General features: G+C 37.5%; 1 protein-coding gene across 1 annotated transcript in view; it reads left to right on the top strand.

Moving 5' to 3' along the window:
- btbd7 (BTB (POZ) domain containing 7) overlaps positions 1 to 18,156 on the top strand; it is an 88,837-nt gene that overhangs the window by 35,317 nt on the left and 35,364 nt on the right. Inside the window, exons 2-3 of the mRNA XM_052098257.1 lie at positions 3,262 to 3,469; positions 6,522 to 7,646. Of these exons, the coding sequence (XP_051954217.1) occupies positions 3,388 to 3,469; positions 6,522 to 7,646 (1,207 nt within the window). The 5' untranslated portion in view covers positions 3,262 to 3,387. The remainder of the gene's footprint in view (positions 1 to 3,261; positions 3,470 to 6,521; positions 7,647 to 18,156) is intronic.

Raw genomic sequence — 18,156 nt, 5'->3', positions numbered from 1 at the left:
AGTAATAAAATAGGGATTTAATTTTAAGGCTTTAAAAACTTATGAATGACATTAATTTTTTTTTTTAAATATCAAAATATTTGTAATATGTCTCTCTTTTTGGTCAACTTTAATTTTCCAAAATTGGAAAATGTATTCTACTTGTGATATTATGGTCTTCTTTGCCAATTCGGCATAAATTAGAGGAATCACAATGAAAAAAAGTCTATGAAGAGATATGGCAAGAAATGATACACGGCAACTTCATTGAGACCATTGACAAATCATAAAGAAAATATTGCGTACAAAGGCCATAAAAAGGGCTTAATCAAAAGCAGCAGTGAACTAGGTGTCACTGTAAGTCCAAGAATACACAAACAAAAAGTTACTGAGTGCACCTTTAACATTTGATGAACAACTGCATATTACCTCCATATATTTTGTAATAAATTTTGAATGTATCGCTGGCATGCCAGAGTAACCCACGAGGTGATAACTTTTGCCACTTTAACAAAATTGTGCTGCTGGGCAATCCTAATCCTTTTTGTTTAGAAAACAACATACTGACCTACATGTGCAGGGGTCTGTATGGTACACAACAGTTGACTGTTAGATTGGCAGCTGAAGTCCGCTCAAAAGGCACTGGTGGCTCACTGCGCATTGCACACGATGAAACATGGATCTCCCTTGCAACATATATGAAATACAAGTCTCTAAACATATGCATATAGATGTTGAGACTTGCAGCTATTGCATTTTAGTAAAGTCGTACTGCAATTTTTAAAGGAACTTGCTGATATTAATCTTTTATTTAATTGCCCCCTTCCACACATTTAAAAGTTGTATGTCGCAGTTATACGTTTATGCTCCGCATTGCAAAATTACATTCGATTTACGATAAAACTTGAGCATGTAACTTTTTCAGTGTTAAAATACTTCTATCCCAGCTTAATATGTAGAGACAACTATAAGCAAGTCATTCAGAGGTTAATTTTCTCGAAAGCTGTAAACGCTTTGTCTCAGTGGCACTATAAATTATGTGTTTGTTTAGAGCCATCCACTTGGACCCGCCACAACAACATTACTCAACTAATGGTCGAGTTTGGGGTGGGATTATCTGACGGTTCGAATAACAGCAGACGAATGGCATATTTGGAAAGCTGTTTCTGTGAATTCCGTTCGCTAGTGTTGCAGTCGCAGAAATTACATACTTCAGCTTTAATTGTGAATTGCTTAATGCTGAACATGAATAGTTCTGTTGTCACTACGGAAAATCATTGTGACAAACTGGCAACCAGTAAACCCCATAAGAACATCACACACAGCAAAGATACATTCAAAAATAAGCTCCAAATCTGCTCAAGTGAGAAATCACTTGTTTCTATGATTTGTTTACCGTCTTTGGCATATTGCTGGAACACAAATCGCTAATTATTATGCAACTGCATGAAGACGTGGTGCCATTATTGAAGGTTAAACTGTCATTGCTGTTATTAGTGATATTATGAAAAACATTAATTCTTATTTTAAATTGGGGTTCGCACAAAATAGTGCTGAGATGAGTGACTGATGAGAAATTGAGAGCCCATGAAGAGCGAGCATTTTGGAGTGCGTGAAACTGAGAGATGTTTTGCCTCAGTCTTGCCAGATACAGTTTTTTTTTTTTGTTTATTTATATATATATATATAACTTTACCTGGTTTAGTCATAAGCCCCCTGTGCTGTAGTGCACATGCATTGACCCAACAGATGTGCTAGTGGTTAAGCAATAGCCTATAGGCTAAGGTAAACTCCCTGTAGGTAAAGTTTTCTCTATAAATTACCAAAAGCTATTTCTCCATCTCCTCAGCCTTTTTGCTGAATGCTTGATCGGCATGGAAAAATGCTTCCTGTATCCCTTTACTTACAATGTCACGAGGGGGATTTTAAGCGTTCATGTCTTCCTAAACTGTTACGGGCTCCCCCTATGAGCAGTTCCCAGCAGCACAAGGTTGGAATGTAATGTGAAACATAAATATCAGAATGGAGCAATAGTTCTTCATGTGGATACAGCACAACCAAGCCTTCCACCTCCCCATGAAAGTACATATTTGGACCGGAAATAACAGCATTTAGTTTGTTGCCAGGTCAGTTTAAAGGAAGTTGTGTGGTATTCTAGAAATTATGTGCTGTGCCGATGGTGTGAACTTGCTGGCTTAGGACCAGATCAAGGTCACAGGCTGAAGTTTGGCGATTACAGAGAACTGAAAAGAGAAGTACAGCACTGTGAACATTGTTTAGCTTGAGTAAACATGCCAGTTGTGCCTTTGTGTCAGATTGCATTAGCATGACATCAGTGGGAGGGTTGGAATTAGTCAGAATCCTCCAACAGTATTCTAATAGCATTCAAAAGCAGAAGTACTCATCAAAGATTTGCTCATGTGGGCTGTTTTGTTCTCTTTATTTGTCTCTTTATATTAGAACAAGAGCAATTCAATTCAATTAAAATAGGGATTTAATTTTTAAGGCTTTAAAAACTTATGAATGACATGAATTTTTTTTTTTAAATATCAAAATATTTGTAATATGTCTCTCTTTTTGGTCAACTTTAATTTTCCAAAATTGGAAAATGTGTTCTACTTGTGATATTATGGTCTTCTTTGCCAATTCGGCATAAATTAGAGGGATCACAATGAAAAAAAGTCTATGAAGAGATATGGCAAGAAATGATACACGGCAACTTCATTGAGACCATTGACAAATCATAAAGAATATATTGCGTACAAAGGCCATAAAAAAGACTTAATCAAAAGCAGCAGTGAACTAGGTGTCACTGTAAGTCCAAGAATACACAAACAAAAAGTTACTGAGTGCACCTTTAACATTTGATGAACAACTGCATATTACCTCCATATATTTTGTAATAAATTTTGAATGTATCGCTGGCATGCCAGAGTAACCCACGAGGTGATAACTTTTGCCACTTTAACAAAATTGTGCTGCTGGGCAATCCTAATCCTTTTTGTTTAGAAAACAACATACTGACCTACATGTTTTTTTACCAGATGATGAGTAGAAGAATGAAGCACGCTCATTTTTGAAAATGTTATCAATATTGGATCAATATTTGATTTATCACTTTTCTTAAAAAAAAAAAATCAATACACATCAAGTCTCAACTTTAGTTCTTTCAATTTGCCAAGTTTCTTTATACATTGAACAGCTCTTCTTGGCTCTTGCTGTATTGACTTCCCCTGCCTCTCTCTCTCCCTCTCAATCTCTCTCTATCTCTCTTCCTTCCAGGAATGACTGACATCGCTGCAGTGTCACCACATTCATAAAGTTCTGATTGAGCTTAGCAGTGCATTGACGCTCGGGTGGAATGATCCAGCAGGGTGACTAACAAGAGGAGGAAGAAGGGGGGAGAGGATGGGTGTGAATGCCTCCAGCTACCCTCACTCATGCTCCCCTCGATTCGGGGGTAACCCACATCCTCAGCAGACCTTCATAGGTAAACTCCCTGAGCTGCTTCCATTTGCATGCTCTTGTAGAGACATATAATATTATAAGGGCTGTCGATTTAACGCATTAATTCAGTGCGATTTAATTTGTAAAAAATTAACGCGTTAAAAAACAATTACGCAATTAATCGCAATTTCCCCGCACTGTAATAAGGACGATTCCTGAGAAATGCAAGCTTGTAGTACCACCTGTTTACTCCAGGGGGCAGTAAGTTAAACTTCATCTGTATGGGCAAAGCACAGTTTGTACAGTGAACAAAACAACACTTCAGTAGGCAGAACAACACAAACATGCGTTACATTCTTGCATTCAAAACACTTGAAGGAGTACTTATGCGAACTAAGGGATCTCAAGATGTGTTTAAAGATTGAGTATTAAACCAGGGTTTCCGTTGTCCGGTAATTACCGGACATTGGCCGGTAAAAAAATTAAATGTCCGACAAAATTAAATCTCTCCGGTCAAATTGTCCGATTAAAATTGCCTAATAATCCCGTCCCCCTAACACAATCTGAATTTGAGAATAAGCCTAAAATGTATAAAGCAAAACTACACCGATCTCTTGCTATGTTATAAAGGAACAGGCTCTATCGTTTGAAAGTTATGAAACAACATCGCATGCTGCATTTCAAATAAAGCGCACGCCTAAAACGGCTGCAATATAGACCTAAACAACGAACGATTGAGTGAGACGTTTCAAATATGGCCAGGACCAGGCAGACTAGCTTTAAAAGCTTTTTTTCAGAGGCCAGACGATGGTGAATCAGGAACATCTCATTATAGATAGATCAGTGCTTCTAATCCGCGCATTCGTGCAGTTTTTTTTCTCTATCATCAAAACTGAATAGCCCATGTTCATCAGTGCATGGTTACAGTCTATATCAAGCAGGGACACGTTTGTGTGCATTTTATTTTGTGATTTCACCGAATTAATAGAGAGTCTCCACAACGGCGATAGATTGAAACGCGGCGTCCTAGTGAACATTGCGCAACTTCGCGCAGCAGCGTCGTCCATGCAACTGATAGCAGCGGACACGACAGCTCAGCTTGATTTAAAAACAACAGATTTTAGCGCTAGATCTCTTATTTAATAACGGACTAAATGAATGATCTGCTAGTTAACTGGAGATGTTTTATTTATTTGTATTAGGTACATCCGTGCCTCAGTGTTTCAAAAAGTGAATGTGTGCGAAACCACAGTAAAAAAACAGATGATCGGACGTTCATGTTTTTTTTTCGTCTATTTGAAAGTTAAGCTAATAATAATATGTTGCATTCTATACGGCCTGATTATGTCATTTTTTAAGTTACATAGACTGCCTCCAGTTTTCCTCAACTTGACTAATTAAGAGGCGATATATTTGACCGGCATATCATCAAAATGTCCGTAAAACGAAACCTCTGCCGGTCCATTTTTTTCTAGCGGAAATTCTGGTATTAAACTATATTTAACTTGACACGGTGACCTAAACATTTATGTTTATGACACAATGCACAAGAGACGCTACACAAGTATATCTGTCGCAGGTGTAATTTGACGGATCCTTAAACAAGCCCTCATAATAAATCTCCATCTGATTGACAAATTCAATTGTAAAATGGATTGCTGTGAACTGTGTGCCAATGATTGACTTATGTTCAATAATATGGTAGTAAACAATACATTGTATTCTAAAGCCTATTTTTGTATTGTCTTATCAGGGATTAACTCTTCTGCTACAAGAATGTAATGCATTTTAATTATCTGAATGTTTTTTATTTTATATATATATTAAAGATAACTATATATTATTGTTATATGAGGGGCTTTCTCAGCAAATATTTGTATATGCGATTAATCGGGACACCATGTAATTAATTAGATTACAAATTGTAATCGATTGACAGCCCTAATTATTATTATTATTATTATTATTATTATTATTATTGTTTATAGCTGATGAATTTATAAAAAGTATAACAGCCTGTAAAAGGCTCTGGGAGCACTGTTGCATCTTGTTCTGCTTTCAGATGCTTGCATCTTTCAGCAGCATAGTTTTACAAGACCTGAATTTACTGGATCACATTGCAATATGATGTTATTGTGTTTTCTATTACAAGAAAAAGCAATCTCTCTCAAAGAGGAGTTCTTATTTCACTTGCATTTAAAATAGTTTAAATCCATTGTTTTTTGGTGTAAAAAAAGAACAATGCTCAGATGCATTTCAACAGCACAGTGAAGAGGAATCTCATTAAATTATTGACTTCAACAGCTGGGACAGTTATCATATTCTTTCACTGTGACATCTTGTCTAGATTCATTTATTTAAAGGCTTGGAAATTGTATCACTACTTTGAGCAGTTGCTTCGTGTCATTTTTTTTCTCCATACCCCACAGAGTCTGTGTTTAACAGCATATTCTGATGTGCATATTTTCATGTCCTTACTGACTTTAAGATCAGTGAAGTAATGATGCTTTCATAATGCTAAGCCAAGCATGACAGTGGGTCTACGATGAGAAATAGAACATTGGATAGAAACAAAGTGTCATCAGGGAGATATTAGCCATGCTGGATAGGACATTAGATGACTTCATAGTTTCCCTCTTTTGGCAAGTTAAAATTAAGGGATTTGGAAAATTCCTAAACTGCCAACTGCACTGCTAAGAAACCTTTTTGAAACTATTTGAATTTGTTTGAATTTCCAATTGAATTTTAACAACATATAAATCTTTATAAATATTAAAAACCTCTCCAAAAATAGCACTTCTTGAATCATCTTGTTTGATTCCTTATTGAAGGTTTTCGAGAAGCAATTTGGTTTTTAAGAGTGCATTTTTAATTTTTTTATTTTAGTCACACTGCATTCCATTTCCTCCATCAGTCCAATGTCATTAAATATCAGTTTTGTTTCAGAATTTTTCTATAACACTTGTTTATATATATAAAAAACCCTGTGGTGTTGCACTTATTTGGAATAAACTTTAGTGATAACATTGCATTTTTTTTTCTGCAGGCAACTTTTAAGGTATCCAGAATTTAACACAATTTGTTTATGTCACTAGGCGCCTCCTATGCACCACAGGGTTATGGCGGTGAGTCCAAGCTCTACAGCCTAGAACATGGCCCTGAAAAACCTCAGGACAAGAAGAAAAAGAGCTCTGGTTTGGCAACGCTCAAGAGGAGATTCATTAAGCGCCGCAAGTCTAGTCGGTCAGCCGATCATTCACGGCAGATGCGTGAGCTCCTTTCGGGGTGGGATGTGCGTGACGTTAATGCCCTGGTTGAGGAGTATGAGGGCACAGCGGCTCTAAAAGAGCTCAGTCTGCAGGCAGGCCTTGCCCGGCCCGAAGCTCGCACCTTGCAGCGGGACTTGGCAACCCTTTATCAGCACAAGTACTGCACTGACGTGGACCTGATCTTCCAGGATTCCTGCTTTCCAACCCACCGTGCCATTCTGGCTGCCCGTTGCCCCTTCTTCAAGACTTTGCTTTCGTCGTCGCCGGGTTATGGAGCGGAGGTGTTGTTGGATGTTGGCACAGCAGGCATGGATGCGCCCATGTTCTCCTCATTGCTGCATTACCTCTATACAGGTGAGCTGGGCTCAGAGGATGCAAGGCTGCAGAATGTGGATGTGCTGGTGAGACTGAGTGAGGAGTTCGGTACACCCAACTCCCTAGAAGCAGACATGCGAAATCTCTGTGAGCACATGCCGTATTTTGACTCGTTGCTCAGCTTTTCCTCTGACTCTGAGCTGGTGGAGGCTTTTGAAGCTGGTGGCCCTGCTCCTAGTAGTGGAGGAAGTGGAAACGCAGGCTTAAGCCACAGTTCACCTGACGAAGAACTGAGGGCACACAAGGCCGTGCTCTCGGCACGCTCGCCTTTCTTCCGCAATCTGTTGCAACGACGCATCCGCTCGGGTGAGGAGATCACAGAGCGCACTCTACACACCCCCACCCGTATTATCCTTGATGAATCCATCATCCCCAAGAAATATGCCTTTGTGGTCTTGCACTGCATGTACACCGATGCAGTGGACCTGACACTGGTCCTGCATGGGAGCCCCTCTGAAGGCAGTCTAGGTGAAGTTCAGGCACTGGTGGCTGGTCGGGGGTGCATAAGCCGGGCGGAAGAGGCCATGGAGCTCTACCACATCGCTCTCTTCCTAGAATTTAGCATGTTGGCTCAAGGTAAGTCTATTCATATCTATTATTTCAGACTGGTGTTTCACTAGTCTTTCTGTTTTGCTCTTTCTGTCTCTCTCTCTCTCTTGCACTCTCTCCTCCCAACACCCCAAACTCCCCCGTCTTTGTTTACTGCCTGATTAATTCACAAGCTGTCAAGGGAAGACTGGAGGAACAGGGTGGGGTTGCTGTAGTTTATGCGCCTCATGTTGAGATTAATGTTTGTGAAAGATTCCCATATGTGTCCAACTACAAAGCACTGCAACCTCTGCTCTCCCCTTAATACTCTCAGCCATTTCAGCCGCTATTAATGTTCTTATTTAGGGAGATAGGGTTTTTAAGGGCTGGGCCATTCTTTTATAGGCTGTGTTGAATTTGTCCTGTTGTTAGGAGTATATTTAATGACTGAATTAGAGTAAAACAAAGCAGGTTTTATTCAGGTTTGACCATTTCTAAAGGATTCATACATCAAACACTCTTACAAACACACCCTTAAATGTGTAATTCTGGAAACTAGAAGAACATGTCAACCTGCATTTTCCTACAAATCAAATAACATGTCAATCCAGGGTCAAATCTCTTTTTCCTACATTCAGTGATTTCTGTAGGGTAGAACAATTTAGTCATTGGTTTCTAAAAATGGACTGTTGGTTAACACAGTTCTTGTAATATGTCAATAAGGTATTATAATTATTTTGGGATAAAATTATATAAAATATATATTTGAGCCTTTAAATTAAATTATGTTTTCACCTGTTTCATATGATGTCACTGGATGACCGTCACCACTCCGCCATGTTTGTGATCAAAATTCCATTTACCTTCACTATGCTATGCTGTGGGTTGCGACCAAATAAAAAATTTGACTTAATCAGACCAGAAAACAACACAAAAACATTTTTAACTTTTGAATGAGGGATGTTTACAGTGGTCTCGCCAGTCACACATCAGACTTGATGGTTTACGGAGAGGAATTGTAGATTAAATATATTTAAATGTCCACGATCAAATTTGTGCTGAAATCAAACCTGTATACGCTTTTACTGAGACTTGGCGTACATGAAAAGCAATTTGTGATGTTTTGCTTGATATCGTTTCATGGGTGTTTCAGTATATACAGTATATACAAACCAGCCCGTCTGGCACCAGCAATCATCCAAGTGATTATTTAATCAGCCAATCATGTGGCAGCAGTGCAGTGTATAAAATCATGTAGATACAGGTTAGGAGCTTCAGTTAATGTTCGCATCAGCCATCAGAATGTGGGAAAAAATGTGATCTCAGTGAAATGTGTGATGATTGTTGGTGGCAGATGGGCTTGTTTGAGTATTTCTCTAACTGCTGATCTCCTGAGATTTTCACGTACATAAGTCTCTATTATTTACTTTGAATGGTGGCAAAACTTTTAAACATCTGTTGAGCGGCATTTCTGAGGACGGAAATGCCTTGTTGATGAGAGAGGTCAACAGAGAATGGCCAGACTTGTTAGAACTACAGTAACTCAGATAACCGCTCTGTACAATTGTGGTGAGAAGTATAGCATCTCATAATGCTATTCTGAGATGTGGCTTGGCACTGTTTTGGCAGCACTAAGGGGACCTACACAATTTTAGGCAAGTGGTTTTAATGTTGTAGCTGATCAGTGTTCAAATATATATTGTATTCATTATACTGTATATCTTCATATTAATGTATTTACTTTTGTAACGGATTAAACGTTTTTTTTTTATTATTAATCTGAAGAACCGTCATTGTTACCAAACAGCCATTGTTGTGAAGTATATTCTCAATGTTTGATGCAGGAGATAAAATTAAGTGAAAAAGCCACTGTAAAAGGTCCTTCTGATGTAAAGTTAGCCCTACTTTTTGTTGAAAGGAATCATTTAATTGAGTGCTTTTTAAGGTAGCTCCTCAAAGTAATTTACCACTAATGTCACTGCAGCTTTGCCAAAATGAAGCAGTGTAACATCTCTCAAAAAAGGTATTTTTGTCAACAAACAACTTGCAGTCTGATTTTAGGTTTTGATTCTAAAGAAATCTGCTCAACTGAAGCATCTGAACAGTTTCAAATACTTTTTCAAATCCCTTTCTTGTGTACATTGTTTCATCAGCCACTATTTTGAAGAATGACTTTATCTCTATTTACTGCTTGAAATAAAGGGCTGCTGCTGTGCTAAAATATGTTTATAGAGATCCACCTATGCTTCTGATTACTTCATCTCAAAAGCAGTGAATCAAACATGCTCTCTAAAGCACAGGTCTGCAGCATCATTGTCAGCTGATCCTTATGACCAGTTGGTCAGCGGTGGTTTGTAACAGATAGTGATCAGATTCAGCTCTGTCAGCATAGCCTAAGGATGAGCTCAGAATAGGGTTGCTCCGATACCAAAATTTTAGCTTCAGGACGATACCAGCCCTGGTACCTCTATCGAAACTGACTTGATACTTTAGGCAACAAATTAAAAAAACTAAAAATTTTTATTAAATTACACAGAACATTATTGACAAAAAGAACTGGTTAAAGTCTTATAGATAAAAATTGTGCTTTTCTTTTTATATATATATATATATATATATTTATTTCTGGATTCCATCTAATGCCGAGGCAGATTTAATGATAATCTCACAATCAGCTAAAGGTTTCTCATCTGCACTTTTGCACGAGAGTAACGGAACCAGCTCATGATCATTTTATACTCTGCTCTCCGATGTGCATGCAACAACCAGGCTTCCCTCGATATTGTGATGCACAGACCTCAAACTGATGTGACCAATTTCCACGCATCTTATCACTTGGCTTGTTGAGCACGTTACCGCAGAGATGTAGCGTGTGTAAAGGCCCACACTATTCTCCACGGCATCCACGCATAACTCGCCACATGTCCCACAGAGAGCGAGAACCACACATAGTGGGAGGTTATATACAACACATTATATACAAGGAGGTTACTCCAGGCTAATTTGGTTGCTTAGGAGACCTGGCTGGAGACACTTGGCACGCCCTGGATTCGAACACACGACTCTGGGGGTGGTTGTCACCGTCAATATTTGCTGAGCGATCCAGGCACCTATCCACCGATTTCATATTAGCAAACTATAGTTTTGGCAAGTTGTTTAGGACAACTACTTTGTGTATGACACAAGTAATTTTTCCAACAATTCTTTACAAATAGATTGTTTCACTTTTAATTAGATGATCACAATTCCAGTGGGTCAGAGGTTTACATACACCAAGTTAACTGTGCCTTTAAGCAGCTTGGAAAATTCCATAAAATTATGTTAAGCCTTTAGGCAATTGGCCAATTAGCTTCTGATTGCTAATTGGAGTCAATTGGAGGTGTACCTGTGGAAGTATTTTAAGGCCTATCTTCAAACTCAGTGCCTCTTTGCTTGACATCATGGGAAAATCGAAAGAAATCAGCCAAGCAAAATATTTGGACCTCCACAAGTCTTGTTCATCCTTGGGAGCAATTGCCAAATGCCTGAAGGTACCATGTTCATCTGTACAAACAATAATATGCAAGTATAAACACCATGGGACTAGGCAGCCATCTCAGGAAGAAGATGCATTCTGTTTCCTAGAGATGAACATAGTTTGGTGTGAAAAGTGCAAATCATTTCCAGAACAACAGCAAAGGACTTTGTGAAGATGCTGGAGGAAACAGGTAGACAAGTATCTATATCCATAGTAAAACAATACCTATAGCGACATTACATGAAAGGCTGCTCAGCCAGGATGAAGCCACTGCTCCAAACCCACTTTAAAAAAGTCAGACTACAGTTTGCAAGTGTACATGAGGACAAAGATCTTTTGGAGAAATGTCCTCTGGTCTGAAGAAACAAAAATGTAACAGTTTGGCCATAATGACCATTATGTTTGGAGGAAAAGGGGTGAGGCTTGCAAGCCGAAGAACACCATCCCAAACATGAAACATTGGGGTGGCAGCATCATGTTGTGGGGGTGCTTTGATGCAGGAGGGACTGGTGCACTTCACAAAATGGATGGCCTCACGAGGAAGGAAAATTATGTGGATATATCGAAGCAACGTTTCAAAACATCAGCCGGGAAGTTAAAGCTTGGTCGCAAATGGGTTTTGCCAAATTTCCTAAGCATACCTCCAAAGTTGTGGCAAAATGGCTTAAGGACAACAAAGTCAAGATATTGGAGTGGCCATCACAAAGCCCTGACCTCATTCCGATAGAAAATTTGTGGTGTGAGCAACGAGGCCTACAAACTTGACTCCGCTACACCAGTTCTGTCTGGAGAAATGGGCCAAAATTCCAGCAACTTATTGTGAGAAGCTTGTGGAAGGCTACCCAAAACCGTTTGACCCAAGTTAAACAAAGTTAGTGCTACCAAATACTAACAAAGTGTATGTAAACTTCTGACCCACTGGAAATGTGATTAAAGAAATAAAAGCTGAAATATATCATTCTGTCTATTATTATTTTGACATTTCACATTCTTAAAATAAAGTAGTGATCCTAACTGACCTAAGACAGGGAATGTTGTCTATGATTAAATGACAGGAATTGTGAAAAACTGAGTTTAAATGTATTTAACTAAGATGTATGTAAACTTCTGTCTTCAACTGTATGTGTGTGTGTGTGTGTGTGTGTGTGTGTGTGTGTGTGTGTGTGTGTGTGTGTGTGTGTGTGTGTGTGTGTGTGTGTGTGTGTGTGTGTGTGTGTGTGTGTATTCTGTCACTTTTGATGTCCTTAATGGATTTTGAATTTTTCTCATTGTCTGTTTTTTAATTGTTTTGCAAGGGTAACTCAGTCAAAGAAAGCTCTAGACAGAGCACCCACACCAGACAATCAGTCAGGTAATTTCTGTGTGTGTGTGTTGATGGCCTCCAGTGGTTGAGGTTCGTGGTGGTGACCTCTAAGAAATGGAGGCACAGCAGTCATTTAACACATAGTCAGCAGCCATTCTGTCGTTGGTACATGGCAAAGATAATTAATGTGCTGACCAGGCAGACACACGTTGATAAAAAGCCACCCATTGGTCTGGAACTAACTCTGTTCTGCAGAGAAAAATCACTCTTGTTCATACTAACTGTAGGAAATCAACACCTGCTGCTGTGGATCTTGTTAAACCTAAGCTGTTAACTTAAGGGGACACATTATTATAGGGATGCACAGATACCAGTAATGGTATCAGTATCAGGTATGATACTGTGCTTATGTATTCATACTTGTAAAATGCTCATATACTGAAATCCGATGTCATTCATCATACATGGAGCATTTGTTGCATAAAAACACAGAAGCAATGGCAACAGAACAAAATGTCAATGGATTTGAGATCTGAGTGATTCAGAAACCATCATTATTATTTAATCACAACCATGAGCAAATTAATGATGCCCATATTAAAATATCAATGGCATATCACTATTCAGCAATTTGGCACTTGGCCCGACATGACAGGGATCAAGGCCACAACTAAAATGGTCGTAAATGTAACAAAAAATAAATAATTGTAACAATATTTTTAAGTCTTGTTGGCCATTGGGAGCAACTTGGGGTTCAGTGTCTTGCCCAAGGACACTTTGGCATGTGGAGTCATCTGGGCCAGGAATCGAACCGCCAACCCTGTTATTAGTGGCCAACCCGCTCTACCACCTGAGCCCCAGCCGCTCCTAATTAATTAATTTTTTTGGTCTGATTGAACTACATTGTTAAAACTTCCAGTACTTAAGAAGTTACCCTGTCATTACAGAGGCCATTTAATACTCATAGACTTAAGGTGCACTAGCAAATTAGGCATGCAGCCTATTTAAATTCAAAGGGTCAAAGAGAGGGTGGTAATTGCTCCCGTAAAACTAAATTGCAGCTTTTTTGTGCACGAAACCTTAACTAACGTTATAAATGGGCCACAGAGGGGAAAAAACAAAAATGCTACGAAAATGTATTTATTTTGCCACGAGTATATTCCAAACGGACTCCCGAAGCCAACTACTATTTTTATAATGCCTGGATAATATAACACAAGGTACTGTGATACAAATACAAGTGGAACAGTGCACATAAATAACATTGTACAGAAAAAAATATTAAATAATATAAAAAAGAAATTATAAGAAAACATCAGCTCATGTTCTTTTCTTTAATGAAATTATTGTAATACTTACTAATAATACTAATAGGTCTAATAATTCAATCTGCAACTAGGGAAAGTGCAGGGAGTATATCCTGTTTGGAGATGAGCTGGAACAGTTTTCTCGCATAGAGGACATGTAGATCCATATTGTTCATTAAAGTTTTTTTATTAAAAAAAATTCAGAAGGCAATATGTATATGTGGTTTTGCATATCTGTATACAAACAAAATGTTTATAATTGTCTGAAGTTAAAACAATTTCTGCTCACAACTGCAAAAGTGCTCAAATATCATAAATACCACTTCAATATCTTGGCTTGATGCAGTTATTTGACCCTAGTTTACTTTTTTAGATGACAATGGTTGTGTGATATTTCCAAGCACTTTTTATTTTGTATCCTACAAATCAGTATCTAACAAGGTGGGTAAGATAAAAACGGTGGGCCAAATATTTGCCAGTGGAGATTTCTCCATTGGCATACAAGACTATTTTCACGTGTTCATGGAAATGGGTCTAATTGGAGCTGAAGAAGTCTTTTCTGGTTAGGGTTCGTGCTGTGAATGAACTGATAGACAGTGTAACACAGAGCTGAGCGTAACACTGCACCTGTGACGATAACATTAACTGACAGCCTGGCGTGCCATAAGTCTGTTCTGTAGTGCAAATTAAATGCTGCATTGTTTGGCTTGGCGAGTGCTTTGCACTTTTCCTCCAGTTCTCAGCACCTTTAAAAATGCATTGCTTCTCATTTGAGAGATGTCTGGGGACAGAAAGAAATTATTCACAAACAAAAAAATATTTTGTGTGTTCCGGTATTTGTTGTTCATTTTTCATTTGTATAATCCTTCTTTGTTAAGTTCAGTTTTTTTCACTGTTAATTGCATTTAATGGCTCAAAATGGATGCTCTGATACATAGGCCTAAATATTTAATTACTATCTAACAATGAAAATTGGGCTGCAGTATCTATATTTAAAAAATACAAAAAGCATGACCAAGTGCCTTATTTTAAGCTTTTTGCACGCTATTAAATTTCACACTTCGTTTGATTCAGACCACAGTAATAACTATGTTTTTATTTTGTTTTTTACGTATTGCTTTTAGAGAGTAAATGGTAAAAGAATATTGTGATTCTCTGCTAATGAAGCTTAAAGAAATTCTGTGATTATGCACTCACCCTTATTTTGTTCCAAACCACAATACATTTTTGTCATGATCGTTGATTTCCATACAATAGACGTGCAAGAACCGATGAGGTGTGTTGTTATTGTCATGTTGCCACATTTGATTTGGGCTCTGTATGAGTTGATCAATGATTTGATTTGAGAGCAAATAGGAAAGGATACAACCACTCACTGCTCTTGACTGAATAACTTGTTTAATAGCTTTTAAAAGTATCAATGTATTATAGTCATACAGTGAAGACCTGTAGTAGTTTTGACACAATTTAATTCTGAAAATGTATTTGAATACTTGATATTGCTGTTAAACTTTTAAAGGGGTCATGAATTGAGAAATACAATTTCCTTGATCTTTTGACATATAAAAGGTCATTGTACTATAAAAACATACTTTAAGTTTCGGAACTCATAACTTATTAATTAGTCAAAAAAAAGGCTTTATTGAAACCAATATACCTAAACAACTCTTTTTTCTACTTCCTCGTCTGTATTATGTAATAGAGATCAATACATCGGCACAAGTCTTCCTCTGCATAAACAGGTCAACGCCTGCTGCATCATCGCTTCTATGGCCCACCCACAGGTTTGCGGTTAGAGCGTGATGAGTGTCAGCACGGAAGGGAAAAACACAGGGATTATTGGAGCAACAAGATGTTTGAGATGCCTGCAAAGTTTACAAAATGTTGTGCATTGACAGGCTATGGAAAAATAGACTCCTTGTATTTGATTCTTAATGATCCTAACCTTAGGAAAGAGTGGCTGACATTTATTTTGAATGATGTCCCAGATCGTGTCAGTAAGACAGTGTTTGCTTATTTGTAAAATTTTACTGTGGATTCTTATCAAACAAGACACCGTTCGACACAGGCTTTGCAGAGAAACTTAAATTAAAAGTTGATTGAGTGCCAACTAAATTGAACCCAACAGTAATGTCACAATTGTATTGTTAGTTGTATATTTAACATGATTTAATATTAATTAAAATTGTCCATAACATGTTGTCATTTTTTTACTTGAAAATTGCTTTCAGAGTGCCACAGATGCATCTATAGAGTATTGATAGCAATCTATTTAGACAATCTTTTCTTTTTAATGAAAATATGACTCATTGTAGTGAACAACGTATGTGTTTGTCACTACACTGAATATATTATGAACAATGAATGTATGAAGAATGACAATGCGACAAACACCGGTATTTTTTTATCCTGTATACGTTTACGTGATGCAACATAAGTATATCCTTTGACAGTTATAAATAAGTATTTAAACTTTTGTTGGCACTGTCATGGATTACAAAACCATTTGTAAAACATGGAAATGTTTCACCGTTGGAAAATGCCCCAACTATGTAACAAGAAAAACACCGTTATATCGTGTCTTTGTTTAAACGAGAATAAAAAGTAATGCCTATTACACAATAGACAAGGAATACATATAAATTAGAGGGATTACCAAAAAAATTGTATAGCTTTTTAATCAGAGGACCAAAAACAGGATAGAAAATGGACAATTATTTCTAAATTATGACACTTTCTGATGAAAAATTTTTACTAAAATTATAAGGAGGTGAACATTATAAAATTAAATTAAAAATTAAATACATGACACCTTTTTAAGGTTGTAATTTTTAAGTTTCTATTCATTGCTTTTATTTTGTTTCTTTATTCTTATTTTATTACAGACTCTTACAGTACTTACTGTACATAATAATCAAATTAGTATAGTATGAATAGTGGTAGTATGGACATTTGAATATAGTTTCGTCAAATTTCAAGGGCAACTACTGAAATTTTGGTATTGTGACAACAGTGATTTCATACTGTATATACTGTGCATGGTTGTGTGAGCACCCCTGTTTTCAGCACTCCAGATTAACTTTGTCACTTTTTTGTAATTCCAAATATGTTTGGCCATTACATGTTAATATAAAAATAGAAATAATATACCCCATGCTGCAGGAAGATGTCAAATGAGGAGCGTGTTAATCAACTGTTTTGAATTCATGCAACTTCAAGCAGATGTTGCCAAAATAAAAGCTTGATGGTTTAGAACTCTTTGGTTTAACTGGACTGCATGGCAATGCCCTGTTCAAGTTGACTGTGTTAAAAAATAATGATACTGAATAGTGGGCTGAGACGGTATCACCATGTAGAAAAAAAACAGGTAAACTGTGGACAGATACAATATGAATTCAGTGTTTTCTCTCTCTCTCTTTGTTTCACAGATTTTAAATGTATTTATTTGTGGCAGAAGTAATTTTTTTAAGAGGACTGAAGTGTGAACCCTTTAGTCATTTTATTGGCAGTAGAACATGGGCAAAACATTACCAAATTTTTGGTCAAAAGAAATCATGTAGGCTACTAGTTTGTTTGTTTAGCATATCGCAGTTCAAATCAAAATCACAATTTTTTAAATAATCGCAATATGACTTTTTGTTCAAATCGTGCAGCCCTAGTTCCATGGGAGAAAGAAAATCACACTGGTTTGAAACATCATTAGGTTGAGTAGATGTTGACAATTTCTGGGTGAATGTTGTTCATTTTAATAAATGCGACAATGCAAAGAGCATAATAAAGAGTATTACTAGAGGTGAAGGTATGCTGTTTCTTAACTCATTTGTTATGTAACATCTTTTAAGTAATTTCTTAAAACATTTTCGCTTTACATAGAGAGATCAGTTTTACTATGGTATCTTTGGAGAGGGAGTCCTTTTAAATTGATAGCACTCTGCTGCTTTGATACCTGTAGTAGCTCAGTCAGACATCCTTTTAGAATGAGTTCCAAACTCAATAAAAACCCTCCCTGGCCCCAAGGCACCATTCTGATTAGTATTAACACAGATTGCTGGTGGTGTTTCCATTAAGCCTATGAGTGACTGTCTGCTCTGTAATGATTCTGTCTGTTACAGCTTGTCTAAAAGGTCATGATGAATTTTGACCCACCACCTCTCTAGAGCTTCTGCACTCTCTGCTTCTTATTTTCATCTCTGTATCTTTTAGCAGTTGCCATCTTTCACATTCAATCACATAGACTGGGCTAATTTTCCACTATCTCTGTCCTTTTTGACATTACCCTCCTAATCTTGTCTCCTTCTCCCATTTTTCTTCCTCTCAGCATGTTGCCGTTTCTCTCGCTTGCTCTATCTCTTCTCCTCCTCCCCTCTGTCTATTGGCCTGTCTACCCCTTGCATTAAGCTCGGGGCTTTTGCCAGTTAATTGGGGTACTGC

This window comes from Xyrauchen texanus, chromosome 30 (genome assembly GCF_025860055.1).
Source record: "Xyrauchen texanus isolate HMW12.3.18 chromosome 30, RBS_HiC_50CHRs, whole genome shotgun sequence".
NCBI classification, from domain to species: domain Eukaryota; kingdom Metazoa; phylum Chordata; class Actinopteri; order Cypriniformes; family Catostomidae; genus Xyrauchen; species Xyrauchen texanus.
The sequence above is the reverse complement of the archived record's forward strand: the minus strand, read 5'-3'. Positions and strand labels throughout refer to the sequence as shown.